General features: G+C 23.7%; 1 protein-coding gene across 3 annotated transcripts; it reads left to right on the top strand.

The window, feature by feature from the left end:
• Positions 1-3,742, top strand: LOC134838025 (uncharacterized). 3 transcript variants are annotated; one of them, XM_063853462.1, is made up of 5 exons: positions 1-185; positions 1,879-2,394; positions 2,459-2,620; positions 2,780-2,908; positions 3,441-3,740. In XM_063853462.1, exons 1-5 carry the CDS (start codon positions 123-125, stop codon positions 3,534-3,536), a joined length of 966 nt encoding a protein of 321 aa, XP_063709532.1. In that variant the 5' UTR covers positions 1-122; the 3' UTR covers positions 3,537-3,740. The 3 variants fall into 3 exon arrangements, with proteins under 3 accessions (XP_063709532.1, XP_063709534.1, XP_063709533.1); XM_063853464.1 differs by lacking the exon at positions 2,459-2,620 and having other exon boundaries at positions 3,441-3,742; XM_063853463.1 differs by lacking the exon at positions 2,459-2,620 and having other exon boundaries at positions 1,879-2,403; positions 3,441-3,728.
• Positions 3,743-17,912: the final 14,170 nt, after the last annotated feature.

Raw genomic sequence — 17,912 nt, 5'->3', positions numbered from 1 at the left:
TCGGGTGTTAAAAAATCGCGCGCGCGTGCAATAAGAGAGGAATTTAAATCAAAAAAAATTATTTGAAGAAGAATTAACAGTGATTTACATTTAAATTTGTGCAAAATACAAAAATAAAAAAAATGTTTTTATATAAAATTTTCGCTTTGGCATTATTGTTCGTGAATGTTAACTCCATGCCACAGGTTAGAAAATTTTTAATTTTTTTTTTTTTTTTTTTTTTTTTTTTTTTTTTTTTGAAAAATTCACTTCGTTAGGATAGCAACTCAAAAAATCAAGGTCGATTTCTATTTATTAGACATTTAATTGATTTATGACCTTTATGCGTTACACATCGACAAACTGCTGGAACAATGCCAAATATCTAAGCTGCAAATCTCATGAGCATTTCCTGCATACTGAACTTACTTACATACGTCATGGATTTTTTTTTTGTTCAGTAGCTATGCATTGCGGATATTTACTTTACTTTAGGAATAAGTAATTTTTTGATGTTTAATTAAGTACATTTTAATTAAGCAGTTTTTTTCCGATGATTGATTCAGCATAGTAAATAATGCTTTTTTATTCTAATTGAAAGTAATTAGAATAAAAATGGTGTTTAAAGATTTATGAAGGTATTGTTTGGCTAGGTTGCAAATCATAATTAACAATAAATAAAAAGAACAGGTTGTGGTTGCTAATGTAAAAGTTAACTTGCAAGTTGATTTTTTTTTTGAACAATGAGGTTTTTAGTTAATTAAATTAAATTAGGCTGATACAATTTTGAAAAATGTTTCAACTTTTTCAAAATTATTATTAATAAAAAATAATTTTATATTTTCTGATAAAAGTTATGGGCATTTGTAATAAAATATGAAAAATTATTTTATTTTAAAAATTTTAATTTTTACCAGACAAATTTTTTAGATTCGAGAATTTAAAAAAAAAATTAAAAAAATATTAAAAAAATTTGAATTTAGATTTTATTATTTTTTTTTTAATTTAAACATTTTCATCCTTAAAATCGAAAAATTAATTTTTAAATAAATTTAATTAATATTTATTTCATAAAAAAATTATTTATAAATTTTGATTAATTTTTTAAATTTTTAATTTTTTTTAAAAATTTTATTTAATAAAAAAAAATAAATTAAATAAAATAAAAATTAATTAAAATTTTTTTATAATTTAAATTTATTTAATTTATTTTATTTAAATAATTTTTTTTATTTAATAATTTTTCTAATTATTTATCAATAATATTTTTTGTGAAAATTATTTTTTATGTGAAATTATTTTAATTTAAATTAAAATTGTAAATAAATTAAAAATTAATTTAACATAAAAAATAATTTACTTGAATTAAATAAATATTTTTTTTTTTATAAAAAATAAAAGTGAACCTTAGCTCTTTTAAGAAGAAAAAAATAAAAAAAAACCCAATAAAGCACAATCTCATGATGAGAAAAAAATCTCTTATGTAACAAAAAAAAATTTACTAAGAAGATATCTAATATAATTACATGTTCACTTCGTTCAACTCTTCAATGATTTTGTATAATTTTAATTGAAATAGTGAATAATTGCACACTTACGATTAAAATAGTTGTAACAAAAAATTTTCTGAACCTAAAAAAAGATTTGAAATAGGTTGAACGGTCAAGTTTGTGCATTAATGCGTGAGATCGTGACTTCAATTAACGCATTTTTTTAAAGGTCTTTATTTATTTTGGCTCAAGAGTTACAAATGTAATAAAATATGTAAAAATTTATTATTTTATGTTTGACCTTGAACTTCAAAATTAAAAATTTTATGCGAAAAATTTTTTTAGCTTCTAACTTCAATAAAATTATTTTTTCCTTTTTTTTAAATAAATTTTTTTAATTTTTTTTCAGTTCATCACATTCGACAACGGCAAAATCGGCGTAAATTTCGCCGGATATCACGCTGAAGCCGGCTTAGGAGGCCTTCTCACGGGAAATGCTGCGCACGGAGGACTTTCTGCGAGTGCAGGAACTCCCTTCGGACAAAAAGCGGGCGCCGGTTTGGGCGGAACTGTCGCCGGAAATAATGGGCGCACAGCTGGCGGTTTGTATGCGGGTGCTACTGATGGTTTTGGACAAGGCGCCTCCGCTGCATTGGGCGGAAAAGTTGACGAATTCGGACCTGCAGGCGGAAGCGGTGCTGAAGCTCATGCGCAAGGCGTCAGCAAAAAAACTGTCAAACTCGGACAAGGAAATGCCGTCAAGGAAATTCACAGCGTGCAATATCCAAGCGGAGGCGTCTCGTCAGGAACTGTGAATGCTCAAGCAGATTCCGTAATTGACACGAGATTCGCTGATGAAGTTGCCACGCCAGTTGTGAAGAAAAAGGTTGTTCACAAGGAAAAAACTTATGTTCGCCCGCACAAGGTAAAGAAGGTAAATTTCCAAAAATTTTCATTTTTTATAATTTTTTTCCTTGATAAACCAAAAGGAAGTTGTTCATGAAGAGCCAGAATTCGATTATAAAAATTTCCTCGATTTTGGCTTCTTTTCCAATTTGGGAGCGCAATTCGGCGGAAATCACTATCCCGGAGATCAACAAGTAATTGTTGAGAAAACTTACGCAGCTCCAATTCATCACACACAAAAGGAGGTTAGACATTTGTTTGGCTTGTGTGTTTAGCTTTTGGGGCTTTTCTTTGTTTTTTTAGAACTTGTAGTCTTGTAGAAAGTAGATTTTGAAACGCTTCCTGTTTTTTGCTTGTTTTTTAATTGAATTTTGTGAAAAATATTAATTTTTGTTAATTTAAAGGTCAAATTGCATCATCGTAACAACTTTGCTGCAGGAGCTGTTGGAGCACAAGCTGGACCTGCTGCTGGAGGAGTTACTTATACAAAAACTGTGAACACTGGAGGATCTTTCTTTGATGATATTTTCAACGTAAGTATTAATTTTTTTTTCTTTTAAATTAAAATTAATTGATTAAAAAATTTAAATTAAAAAATAAATTTTAAAAAAATTATATTAATTTTTTTAAATTAAATTAAATTTATTTTTGAAATTTAAATTTTTTTATTTTATTTTTTTATAAAATTAATATTTTTAATTAAATTTATTATTTCAATATAAAAAAAAATTTTTATTTAAAAAAATAAATAATTTAATTAATTAATTTAATTTAAAAATTTTTTATTTAAAAAAATTTAAAAATTATTTTAAAATTTAATTTTAAACTTTAAAAATATTTTAAAATTTTTTTTAGTTTCATTTTTTTTTTACTTCAAATATATTTTCTTATAATTTTTTTTAATAATTTTTTTTAAAATTTTAATTAATTTTTTTTTCTAATTTTGAAATTAAATTTATTTTTTTACTTTTTTTTATTTTAGTTTTTTAATTAATTTTTTTTTTAAATTATTTAATTAATTTTATGTTAAAAATTTAACTCTAATAATTTTTTTTTATTTTTTAGATCCCAATTTCGACATTACGTGCAGTAAATGGCTTTTTAAATAACAACCGTGCAGGAGTTGTCACAAAAACCAAGACTGTCGCCTATGAAGCGTAAACACGAACCACTTTAATTTGAGATTTTGACAATTTTTTGTTTTATTTTTTAATAAATTATTCTTTTTTATTGGGAATTTCATACCAAATCCTCTTTCAAATGCCAACGACCTTCCCAAAATGACGTCGAATTCGCAAACTAGACCTACTTTTCTCTACATTCTCGACTCTCACTTATGCTTATCATGCGCAAACTCGCCCTGAATACGTAATTATTCGTTCACGTCAATTGTCCAAACGCTACTTTAGTCGTTTAAAAATGAAATTTACAAGTGTTTAAATGCACAGTCCATTATCATTAAAATAAAACTAAAGAAAGAAAGAAAAAAACCACAACAAACTGCCTGATAATGGTCAACGCATAATTGTCATCAATAAATTACAGAAAGGAACGGATGTCAGTGTAAAAACGTAAAATTATGAATAAATAGTTTTGTATTGTGTTTATTGGCTTTTGTTTGTCTCGTCTGACCACTTACTGGTGAAAAGTTGAAATGAAAGCAAAAATTTGAATAAATTGACATGACAAAAATTTATGCGGTATGACAGGAAGAACAAAGAATATTTGTGGTTTGTTTGTTTATTTTATCGACATTTGCTTGTAAAGTTTCACTTTTTAACAGGAATTTGCATAAGTTTCGAGAATTTTTGTGTCACCAATTATATCGTGGCTGTACAAAATGTAAGAATTTTTTTTATTTTTTAAATTTATTTATTTATTATTATTTTTTTTATTTATTTTTCATGTTTTATTTAAAAAAAAAAATTAAATAAAAATTCTTTTATATTATTTTAAAAAATTTGATAAAAATTAAGCAAAAATCGATAAAAAATTCAAACTTTTAAGGAAATTTTTTTTGTAATTTTTATATTTTAAAATTTATTTAAATATTTTTAATTAATTTTAATTTTTTTTTTTATTAATTAATCAATAATTTTTTAATAATTAATTTTTTTCAAATATTTTTTTTAAAATCAATTTTTTTAAATTTAAAATTGAAATTCTTCTTCTAAAATTTATTTCCTTCCCATTTGCATTGATTTCAATGGATCAACTGAATCCAACAGAAAATTCAAATAAGCTATAGCAAACGTTTGATTGTCCTTTGTGAACCCTCGAAACACAATTTTATATTCGCCTTTCGGGATAATTTGCGGAAACATTGTGCTCGCAGTTTTATCAACACTAATATTGCGGAAACCTTCTTCGCCGCGATACGGACATTTGTGCAATAATCCAGGAATATTCTCATCTATAGATGTTTTTAACAACTGACCAACCAAAGGAACATCTTTTATACTCTTTTCAAAGCTACAAACGTCTGCTTTGACTCCCGGATGCCAAGGGCGAAAAATTGTTCCGTACTTAAAGAATGGCCTAACTTCCATCCAAATATCATTTGCTGGCTTCCGAAAGTTGTAAATCATGGAAGTAAGGCCGGTGCCATCTCGGGTAGCGCGTAATCGACAAACGGAAAAAGATCCGTTGTAGACTGATGGATCTGGGGTTTCACATTTCATAGATTTCATGGAAACTTTCATGAAACGCCCAGAATGACAAAATGCGAATAAAGTAAAAAATATTACAAAATGACTCGTTAGTCGCATGGTTTATTTTGAACTGATTTTGATTTTTTTTTTTTTGATAATTATTTAGACGGAAGTCATTATTTAGTTATTAATAGTCATGGAAAATTAAAAAAAAAATTACAAGCGTATCAGAAAATTTTCCATATATTTAAAATGTTTTGAATGTTTTTGCCCAATGCACATTTTAAAAATTTTACCTAATGCATATTCAAAAAAATTGATATACAAATTATTTTTCATTAAGTTCAAAATTAATTTAAATTTTTTTTATTCAATAACAATTAAAATTTTAACCTGTTATGAACAATTTAACTTTTCGACCCAGTGCACATATTAAAATTTTTGCCCATTGAATATTTGAAAAATTTGACCTACAATATACTTTCCATTTTACACGATTTCTTATTATTAACTTTTGATACAAAATAAGTAATAAAATTTTGACCTATTTAACATTTGAAATTTTTATCCCAGTAAACATTTTAAAAAAATTAAAGAAAAATTTTTATTTATTTCTTTTTTTTTATTTTTTATTTTTTTTTTTTTGAAAAAATTATTCTCACGCTGAGCTCAAAAAAATCTTTAAATGGTATCAATTCACTCCCAGCTTTTAAAATAATCATAAAAATGACAAAACACTCCATTATCATCAAAAATTAGTAGTAAATCAAGAACAAACAAATGGTAATAATAAGAATAACAAAATTGATGATAACATAAAAATTTTCCGTTATTCTTCTTAACTTGGGTAAACATATCATTGTCACAAGAAATGTGGGAGTTGTAAACATTTTATGCCCACTTAAATGGTCACTTACTTAGCAAGTATTCAATCCAGCACTTCACAAAAGTAGGTATCATACTTTCACTCTTTTTATTGTAAGTATCATTTTGGATTTATTTGACATTTTTTGTGCTGATATCTTAATCGTTTGTCTGCAAAAACAATTTGATGTCTTGATTTTTTGCCTTTTTTATTAAAAACACCTCCAAACAATAAAAAAACAGTAAGCTTATAATCTGATATTTTGCTAAATTTGTATAAAAAAAAATATTTTAGAAAAAAATATAAATAAAGAGATTAAAAATTCAAATAAAAAAAGAAATGTTTTGAGTATCATTTCCCGATACAACTAGTTATTAATATTATATTAAATAACATTATTCCGTTATTGTATAATAATTAAGCCAGACGTTGCCACACAACTATAACCAATAATTTACTCCAAAAACAATAAATAAGCTCAGCAAAAGAAGATATATTCTTATTTGTATTGTGTATTGTTTCTGGTTTTTTTTTTATTTCACTTTCTTTTTGTTGTTTTATTACATTTTTTACTTGATTCGTCTCATTAAAAATTATATAACGAAATTTCAACACAGAAAAAATTTAACCGCAAAAAATCGGAAATAATTTTTTTTTATTTTGAGGTAATGCGACAAATTTTGCAAAAAAAAAATTAAGTAAAACAAATAAAAGTTATAATAAATAAAAAAAATATTAAATTTAATGAAAAAACATATTTTATTAAAAATTATTTAATTTTAATTTAATTTAATTAATTAAATTAATTTTTTAATAAATGTAACTTTAATTAAATTAAATTAATATATTTTTATAATAATTTCATTAAATTTAATTTAAGTTATTTTAAATTAATTTTTAAAAAATATTTCAAAACTTTAGTTCATTAAATATTATTTCTTTTTCATAATAAATATATGATTTATTTAAAAAAAATTAAATTAAATAAAATTAATTAAAATTTATTTAAAAATTATATTAAAACAATTTAATTAAGAAAAATAATAAAATAATTTTTAATTAATTTTATTTAAATTAAATTCAAAAATTTTATAAAATAATTTAATTTAAATGGAATCAATAGAAATTTAAATATAAATAAAAAAAAAGTTAATAAATTTAATTAAAATATTAATAAACATTAATTTAATAATTTTAAATAAATTAAATGTAAAATAAAAAAACAAATTAAAATAATAAAAAATTTGCCAATGCTAAATAAAAATAAAATTCTTAGACCATATGTCACCCATAAAACTACATTTAAAATAAAAACCAGTAAATAGATAACAAACTAGCCAACCGACAGAATGCATTAAAAATTCACTTTTATTGTCTCGCATTGTATGTCGTAATTAGCGTTATTGTGATATTGTCACCTATTTAACGTAAAAGCCCCCGAAATTGATACGGACGAGTACATAACAACAAAAACAGCTGTAATATATTTTTTTTCATTAAAAATATTTCAATTTAGACCGGTTTCGTCGAGGATGGTAAGCATAAAAAAAGAGAGAAAAAAAAAACTTGGAGAGAATTTTTTAACATTTCCAATGAAATTCCAGCCGACATGAAATGCATTTGATGCAGTCAATGGAATGTGATGCAGTAACAAAAATGCATCGAAACTGATATCGAAGTACGTGCAATGAAATATTTTATTCATGCAGATTTTCTGATCGTGTCGTCTTTCACCCAATCATTAATCAAAATCATCAATATCATTTGTTAATCTGTGTTTTTTTTCTGTGTGCGTTGGTTTGTGACGTGCTTTTGATCTTTTATGGGCGTTAAATTTCTTGCAGAAAATTTACTTTAATTTATTCCGAGTTGATCATTGAGCCAATTTACTCAAGACTCGAGATAAACTAAGTAAAATTATTCATTCTAATAATATTTGAAGAAGTTGAGTCAAACTTTTTGAAGGAGAAGTCGTATGAGTAATTTGTTAAATAAATAGAGAAAAAAATAAAATTTAAAGCCGGAATTGAGAGAAACAGAAAAATTGTTTCAAATCGCTCAACAAGGCCATTAATATAAACGGTCCGTAATGTTTATTTACTTTTTTTTCCTTATTTATTTTTTTTTTATTTTTTTCTGCTTTCGTGATTTCGTGGTTAATTTATTATATTTAAGAAAAAAATTAAAAAATTTCATCTTCACTTTTAATTTTTTTTTTAAATGTCAAAAATGCTCCATTTCATTCATTAATATCTCGAATTTCACACCACATTATTGCCGTTTGTTTAGAAAAAATTCTTCTTTTTTACTTTGTTGTTATATAAAAAAGGAACATTTCCAATACAAAAGTTTACATAAGAATAAAGGGGAATCATTGAACATATTGTTGTTACTTGTTACAAGCGTTTTGTATTAAAAAAAAGGCACAGATTTTATTGAGAGTTGATACAGTTTGCCCTCATATGCATCCACATGAAGTGTGTGTAAAAATAATTTATTTTTATTTATTTTTCGAAAAATTAGAATAAAACATGTTGTGAACGAATTTATTAAAACTGGAGTTATTTTTAAAAGTGCATGTTGCGTTTAAAAATAGAACGTCAAATAAGGTAATGTGTGAACGAACACTGCATTAATAACAATAAATAATAATAATATTATTTATATAAATGTTAGAAATGTCACTCAGGAGAGTGTTTTTAAAAATAAATGCATTAGTTATGGCTTATGTAATGTGCTTTCATTCTAGAAATGATCTAATAAGGCAGTAGAAAACTTGTATTATTATACGCTTGTTTTACTGAAACAACAACCATTTGCTGTGAAATTGTCAAGTTACCGGGAGTGTGTATGACCTAACAAACCAATTATATTTTATTATTTGTAATTTTAATATAAATATTTTGAAATGTTATTTTTTATTGGTTTTTTAAGATGTTTGAAGCGTGCTTTTTGTTGTTAATATTGGCTTTGGTTTTAATTTGTTGTTTTAATTTATTTTTTTTTCTTTTTATTTAAAAATAAACATTTACTGATAAGAATTTTAGATTAAAAAAGTTAATAAAAAAATTAAATTAAATTATTTATAACATTTTTTTAATATTATACTTTTTAATATACAAAATTTAGAATAAAAAAAAATTAAATAAAAAATAAAAAAAAATTAAATAAAAAATAAAAAAAAATAAATAAAAAATAAATAAATAATTTTATTTTATTTTAAATGTTAAAAAAAAATTAAAAAAAAAATATAAAATGATTAAAAATTATCTAAATTTAAATTTATTTAAAAAAAAAAATTAAAAATATTGTTAATATTTAATAGTTAAATAAAAAATAATATGCAATAAAATGTTTTAAAATATGTTTTTAAATTATTTTATTTTATTAAACAAAATTAAGAATAAAAAAATTAAAAATATACCTATTATTTAATGAATGAAAAATAATTCTAACTATTAAAAATATTTTTTTTAAGTTTTTATTTATTATTTATTTTCTTTTTTAATTCAAATTAATATTTTTTTTAATTAAAAATTTTAAATTGGTAAATCTGAATTTTAAATAAGTTTATTTTTTTCTTATTATATATTTATTTTATTATTTTTTTGTATTAAATTTTTTTACTTATAATTTAATTTTAATTTTTTAAATTATTATTTTTAAAAATAAATTTTAATTATTCGTTTATTTATATATTTATTTATTTTTACCTAACCATTTATTATTTTTTTGTTCTTAATATATATTTTTAAATATTTTATTACATAATATTTGATATTAAATTTCTATTAAATATTTTTTTTTCTAAAAATGTATTTAAAATAATTTTAAATTTTGATAATTTTTTTATTAAAACAATTTTATATTCTATATCATTTTAAATTGAAATTCCCTTAAAAATATTCAAAAACAAAAACCAAGACATAAAATAAATAAATGTGTCAAATTCTCTTCTCGAGTTAGTCTAAAAGGGTTCATTAAAACAAAAATAATCTTCTGTATAAAATAAACATACATAAAAAAGACAATGATATATATTAAGATGTCACTTGATACATTTTTATAACAGCAAGTCTTGCAAATAACTGACATTATTACATAAACATTTTCACAAAAACAATCGTCAAGTGCGCTTCTCTTTGATTCAAACTCTACTCACTGACTTGAAAAATGAGTCTTTCTTTCTTTATTTATTAAATTTATGAAATTTCTTTATGTTATGCTAATTAACTTTGATAATGTCTTATAAAATTATTTTTTGTTTTTTTTTGAAAATAATACTGAGCAAAATTTAATTATTTTTCTTCCGGTTAAAAAATTTTTAATAATAAAAAAAAATCAAGGATCGGAGAACAAAAATTTCAATTCAATTCCGACCCTTGATATTTTTTTTATATTTATTAAAATCTTTTGTATTACAATTATGAACCATATGACAAAAGTTGAAGTTTATAAAAACATTGTTTAACATCATGCAAAAAAAATTCACGTATTTCCTTTCCAACTTTGTTCTTCTAAGAAAGGATATTCCATTTTTTGATACAATCTGTCCCCATGCCAGACCATACTTTCAATTTCAATCATCAGCCAAAAAAGATTATAACATACACAGTCATATATTATATTTTTAGTCGCACGCAAAAGGGAAAAAAATTAAACTTTGTTCCGTAGAGTTTATTCGAGGTGTAGAAAATATTTTTAAGCGTGTGCCAAGCAGCTGTTGATTTTTTTGCTCCTTTTATGTTTCTACCTTTATATTAAATAAACTTATATATTGAATGTTCGGTTAAAGAACTCAAGCTAAACCACATGATAATTATAGATTTTGAGATAAGTTTAAAGAAAAAGAAACAAATCAATCGATTTTGATTTATATTTAAAGTTTCGCCCATTTTTGGCAGTTTTCGGCTCTTTCAGAGTTCAATGTCACGAAAAATAAAATTAAATTAGTCATACTACTTGATTTTAAATTGAAACTTGGACCCTTTTATAGGAGTTCACCAAAGTCTAGAACAAATATAATAAATTTTAAAATTTTTATGAATAATAAAATTATAGTAAGACCTGAAAAATAAAATAAATCAATGTTGAATGAATAGAAATGCAAATTATTAGAACAAATTGAATCATTCATGTCAGAAAAATATTTTTCTTGTCCTGGATTGAGGCAAATGGTAGTAAAACTAACAAATAATTATGACGGTAATAATCTGCAGACGAGAAAAATAAATGTAGCAGGACGTTTTTGTTCAGTTTAGGGGATAAAATTGCCCTTCATCGGAAATTTTTTGTTTATTTTGTATATTTGATACTTAACCAAATGGTTCAAAATTGTGTGTTCGTTTAATTTTTTTCTTAAAAATGAATTTTATGAAATTTTGTTAATTTTCATCATTTTTTTTCTAAATTTCTTATTAAATATTTATTTTTTTCTTAAATATTTAATTTTTAAAAAAATATTATTACATAATGAATCAATTAATTATATATATATTTTTTTTAATTATTTTCAGTAATAAAATAATATATTTTTTTTAAAAATTAACAAAATTTAATAAAATAAAAATTATTTTATTTTATTTTTTGTTTTTTGATATGACAAAATAATAAATAAAAATAAATTAAATTTTTGATAAAAAAAAATATCTATAAAAAAATAATTTAATAAATAAAAAAAATATATATTTTTTTAAATTAAATATTTAAGGAAAAAATAAGTATTTAATAAAAAAAAATTACAAAAAAAATATAAAAATTAACAAAATTTCATTAAATTCATTTTCAAATGATAAAAATATTTAAAAAAAAATTAAAATTAAATTTATTTTGTCATAACAAAAAAAAATTTTTTTTTCAAATCAAAAAATATTTTTTTTTAAATTTTTTTTTTTTTATTAAAATTTTTTATAAAATTTTATTTATTTTTAAAAATTAATTATTTAATTAAAATATTTTTGAAAATTAAGAAAAAAATATTTTTTAAAATAAAATCTTCTTTTAATTGAATTAAAATGTGTGAATTAATTTTTTTTCAATTATTTTTTTTTTGCTTTTCCTTTAATGAATATTCAATGTTAACTGACCACCCACAACAAATCGTTCTAAATCTGGTTTTGTCTGTTCTCTGCGCATTTAGCGCGAACAAACGGAACGAACAATCTACCGGCATGACACTAAATTACAAATACACAATACTAATAATAATAATAGTAATAATAAACATTGATATATAAAAATAAATAAACAAGTTTTGAGAGCAAAGAATTCTCCCTGTATTCATTCTTCGTATTTTTCTTTCATTCTCCCAGGTACGGCACGACACAGTATCACAAAAACACAAAACAGATAAGAAAGAATAATAAATTTTACTTACATTCTACACACGAGGCGAGTACAGTCGAGGCGTAAACACTGTTTATTTTAAAGATGTCTGGAAGTCATAATCCAACGATTTGTTCTCTCGGTTGTAGTATTTAATCCTTATTATTATTTTTTTATATTTTTTTTTTGCTCGCTTCGATTGTGTCGCAAATAATTTTTATTTTATTTATTTCTTTTTTCTTGCTTTTAATATTTTATTATCTTCTTTAATTCATGTTGCAATTGTAAAAATGCAACTATAAATTAATTTACTGAGAGATAATGTATAATATGTTATCAGCACATACACTCGCACAATGATTTATTGTTTTTTAATTTTCTGGAATTTTTTTCTCAGATTATTATTTTTATTTATTTTCTTTTTTTCTGAACACTAAGTTAAAATTTTTAACATATAATTTTTAATTATTATTTTTTTTTAATAATAATTTCACTAAAATTCGTTCACTTAAATTATTCGCATGGTTCGTTGGAAATTTCCTGAAAATAAAAAAAAATAAAAGTTTATTATTAGAATTCATGTCTAAGTACCTAAAAGACAATAAATACTAAAAGAGTGAAGATAAAGAGACAACAGTTAATGACTGAAACGTGTGGGACTTAATTTTTTTTTATTTGGAGTCATTCGGTTTAGTAAATGCGTCGTTCGTGGGTTTATTGACACAAGCTGTTATTAGTAAAAGTTTTATATCCTTTACTTTTATAACTTATTTTTATTTTATTTTACTTGACTTATTGGGATGCGGGAAAAAACAATAAATAACAATGTATTTGGTGACATTTTTGGGTCTCATTAAGGATTATATTAACTCGAAATGTGGAAATTTTTTAAAACCAATGTTTTTGGTTTTCCGGGTTTTGAAAATTAGGAAAAATAAATGAGATTATTGACTTAAAATAACTTGAATTTATGAAAATTAATCGCTTTTTAGGGTTTCCTGTTGATTTTTGTTTTAAAAGGTCCTTAAACTCGAAGAGATTAATATAAATTAATCCATGGTCAATTTTTGGTTTTGCTTTAAAAAAAATTAAAAATTCATTTTGAAGGAAAAAAAAATAGAAGAAATTACTTCTTTAATTTCAATTCTATGACTTTTCATTAATTTTAAATAATTTTTCTTTTATTTTTAATTTTCTTATTTAAATATACTTGAAAATAAAATAATCTAAGTTCAAGTGTCATTTCTTCGATTGAAAATCTTTCATTAAATATTTTTTTCAATCGAAAAAAGACACTTGAACTTAAGGTCTCGATAGATTATTATTTTTTTCTTTTTGTTTATTTTAAAGTCAATTTTAGGAATTAAGAATTTTAAAAATTTGAGTTGAAAGTCAAAACTTATAGAATTTACTTGAGGTAAATAATGTCAAATTAAATTTATTAAAAAATAAATAAATAAAAAACTTAAAAAAATATTATTTTTTCCCCAAAAACGGTCGAAAAGTAAGAATTTGATATAATTAAAATAAATTTAAAAAATAAATGAATTAATTAAAAATTTTTTAAAAATTTAATTTAAATTTAAATTAATTAAAAATTTTTTAATTAATTCATTTTATTTTTTAAATTTATTTTAATTATCAAATTCTTACTTTTCGACTATTTTTGGGGAAAAAATAATATTTTTTTTAAGTTTTTTATTTATTTTTTTTAATAAAACTAAAATTAATTAGTTAAACGATTAAAAATTAACTTAAAAAGTCAAAACATTTAGATTTGTTTTTTGAAGTTTTTTTTTTAATTTAACTGAAGAATTTTTTTCGTTCCTGTCATAATCTTAAAAAATTTCATTATTTTTAATTCCATTTTTGGTTTCTGGTTTAGTTTTCTTTTTTTTTCTTCATATTTTATGAATTTCACGAAATTTTCAGTACATAAATAGTTGAAATATTCACCAATTAAAAATTTATCTCATAGAATTCTTCAAAAAATCCTTCTTTAAATACTTCAAGAATCCATTCAGAAATATATTTCACTCAAAAACTTCCGCAAATTTCTTCATTACTTCAAAATTCCTGTCAAGCACTCTCGAAGATTTATTAGAATTTATTACTCAACGTGAACTTCCCATCTGGTTTCCTTCATTTCCCCACAGATAGCGAAAGAAATTGCACACACTCAAAGGTAAAAGGACTTTACACATTTATTTCCCTCCTGACTATTTTTTTTCTACTATTCCCGTTAAATACTTTTACATTCAGGGAATGCATTTGTAATAATAAACAGCAAGGGTGGTTTCTCTTTGTCTTTGTATGAGTTTTGTTTTTTCGTTGCAGAATTGAAATGTTGAATCGATCAATAAAGTACCACAAAATGTGTTAATAATTTGCTCTCATTTTGCGTTAATCGAAAAAAGAAAACAAGGCGTGATGTTCAAATAATGAAGTTTTTATCAATAGATTTTTTTTGCAATGTCACTTTTTTTCTGTTTCGGCAAATTTCTGTATGGACACTTAACACAGAACAAAGAAGTCTGAGGGTAATTTTTCATTTCACTTCACAAGAGTAAAATTTTTTTTCTTCAACTTCCTATCGGTTTCTTTTGTTTATTTATCCAAACTAATTGGAAAATGTAAGAATTTCACAATATTCTCCAATCCAATGTTATGTTGTTAGGCGTATGTATGAAAATTTAATGTTTTTGTTGGAAAAACCAATTCTTCAGAGATTTTCCTCGAATTACACCGAGACATACCTGATACCCCTTTTCCGGCTTGTTATAGGGCTTCGTGTGTCTTGTTCGCTAATTAATTAAGCTTCGTTAGTTAATGAACTTTTTCCAAATGTCTTTTTTCTTTTTTGCAAAATAAGCAGCAAGGAAATTCACACACCCGACAAATGTCTGAATACAAATGATTTTACTTTTTTTTTCGTGGTCGATGCACACCGCGTACCAAACAACAAAGTATCGTATGGATGCGAGATGTGCAGAGCTCCAGTGCGCAGTCAGCGCATGTCTTTTGATAAACTGTCATATCTCGTGCTGTTTGTTGTTGTGTCGGCTACATGTCCGCCACTCAATATCAAGTTGAAGGAAAATTGTCTGGATTTTGTGTACCGTACGTTACTTGCCGAAGATGAATGACTTTTGTAGAGAAGTCGTCAAAAAAAAAGAAAACAGAGATAGAGTTCTATCCGGTGGTCTATCTCTGTTCCGTGAGAAAGCATGATGATAATGCTTGTTATTTTTGATACGGTGTTAAAATAGGAAGTATTACTTAATGCATGTAACAATATTTTTTTGACTATATACTACAATAATATGAATAAGGGGGAACACTCAAAAAAAAAAATCAAATGAGCCATAATAAAAAATATTTATCATGAGGGTTAATCTCGGTACTTTTTCTAAAAATAAACGTTTAACAGATTTTAAAAAGTTAAATTTTATTTTTTAAATAATTGCTATTTTTGGTGCATGATTTTTTTTTTAGAAAGTTTTCACCAAAAATGAAACACTTTCGTGACAAAAACTAACAAAAATTACACTCTTTAAAAAATTCATTTGACAAAAACTTTAAGCTTTAATATCATAATAACACAAAAAAAAACATTTTAATCTTTCAGATCTAAACAAAAAGAGCAACAATACACGATTAAAGCGACCGCAAACAACGTATTTACTTTAAAAAGTTAAATACAGAAAAAAAAAACAAAACAGCAAGATGCACCAAAATTGAATGCAAAATGAGTTGGTAAACTTTTGCACACGATTTGACATTGCCGTCATGCATTCTATCGAGCCAAAAGGGAATATCCATGCGATGTGAAAAGCTTATGTTTCGCAGGAGATTAAAGTTTTTTTTGGAGAGATGCAGTGCGAGAATTTGAAAAAAGGTAATTTTTCTTTGAATTTTTTTATTGATATATTTTAAAAAAGTTTGCTTTAAACATTTTAAAGCTTTAGCAAATGAAAATTCTTACAACTTTAATACTTTTTTTACAGAGACTCGATATTTTATGCAAAAATATGAAATCATATAAAATACTGAAAAATATTGACCATTATTGAATTAAACAAGAGAATTTTACCAAGAGATCAAGAAATCATATCCAAAGTGTTATAAAAATACGAAGTACCTTATGCAAAATGACAATCGATTAGATGTGCCCATCAAACTTTTTAAACAAGTCTTATGAATAGATTGAATGAACTTTTATGATATGATTCAGTAGTAAAATAACCAAAACGAAAACAAAAAGAGCCAATTCTTCTATATCAAAGATTAAAAGCAGTTTACTTGTAGCAGTTAAGAACTCAGCTTCATCTTTACCGAATATCCGAATTTCATCAGTTTACTGAAGTAAAAGTGCTCCAAAAGGCTATTGTTATTTCATGTCATATGTCCCAATGATCAATTTTGCCACAAATATATATGTTATATCAACCAAAGAAAACTAAAAAGAGACTGTGCCTTCAAATATCTGATTCATTTTACATCCAAGATCCAATACCTTGATTTTCCAATCGAACTAAAAATATTTAACGACGAAATTATGCAGTTATGCAACTTTTGAATATTCAACAAAAAGAAAATCTTATTAAAGCATCTAAGATAAGCGTCAGTATCTCAATAATAAAAAATATTCATATCAGGTCAAAAAAATTGTACTACTTCAAGTTAAATTTTAAAGTGACACGAATTTTACTTTCAAACTTTAACAGATTCAAAAGTTTTTTTTTAAATTTTATCATAAAAATTTCATTTCAAAATCTCGCAATTTTTTTTAACGTGCGAGACACAAACTTTTCACATCATCAGACATGAACACAAAAAATTTTCGCAAACATTCGCCTCAATATAAACTTAATTATAATCACAATCAGAAATTGAAACTAAAATTGGTGCACAAGTAAATTACCAAATCAGATTTAAATTGATTGACGTGCCTTTCTGTTACAGAACGAACTGAGAGAATATCCCTTTATCTTTATTACTGCACTAACGCACCAACGAGACAAATGTAGATCTGGATCGGTATGCGCGCGAGTTCAATAACTTTCTGGCTCCACTGACGTCATTTTCAGGCATTAATTAACGTTTGAACTGAATCTCTTAATTGAAAATAGTTTTTTTTTTATAAATCTTACGTCTTACTATATGGAAGAAAGTGCTGCTAATGAAATTTAAATCCAGATACTTTTTTTTCATGTCTGTCAGGCACATCATTTTTATTTATAAAACAAAACGGAAAAAAATTAATTTAGTTTCTGTTTTTTTTTATTTCTAACATCGTTCTTGGGACGACACGGCACAGACACCCTTTTTTCGTGTTTTCTCTTTCCGTCTGCAAAATCAATTAAAATCATTATGCAACTGAATACACATCAGGCAAACAAAAAAAAAATAAAAAGACGAGGATGATGTCATCGCCAGAACAAACGCAGGAAAGGAAAACGAAGGTTCTTCGACAAGGAATTCGTAGTAGTAATATTTTATAGTCTGATATGTGACAGTTTTGTCAGAACGCATGAAAGAAGTGGAGATGATAAATTACTGGAACATGAGTCACGCAACCAGGCGCGTAGTTTCAGAATTTTTTATTTTCTCGAACATTAAATTTTGAAACTTTTCCCTTAAAAATCGAAATTTTGAAAAAAAAAATTTTTTTTTTTTGAAAAATTTCAATTTTTA

This window comes from Culicoides brevitarsis, chromosome 1, assembly GCF_036172545.1.
Source record: "Culicoides brevitarsis isolate CSIRO-B50_1 chromosome 1, AGI_CSIRO_Cbre_v1, whole genome shotgun sequence".
NCBI lineage: Eukaryota > Metazoa > Arthropoda > Insecta > Diptera > Ceratopogonidae > Culicoides > Culicoides brevitarsis.
The sequence above is the reverse complement of the archived record's forward strand: the minus strand, read 5'-3'. Positions and strand labels throughout refer to the sequence as shown.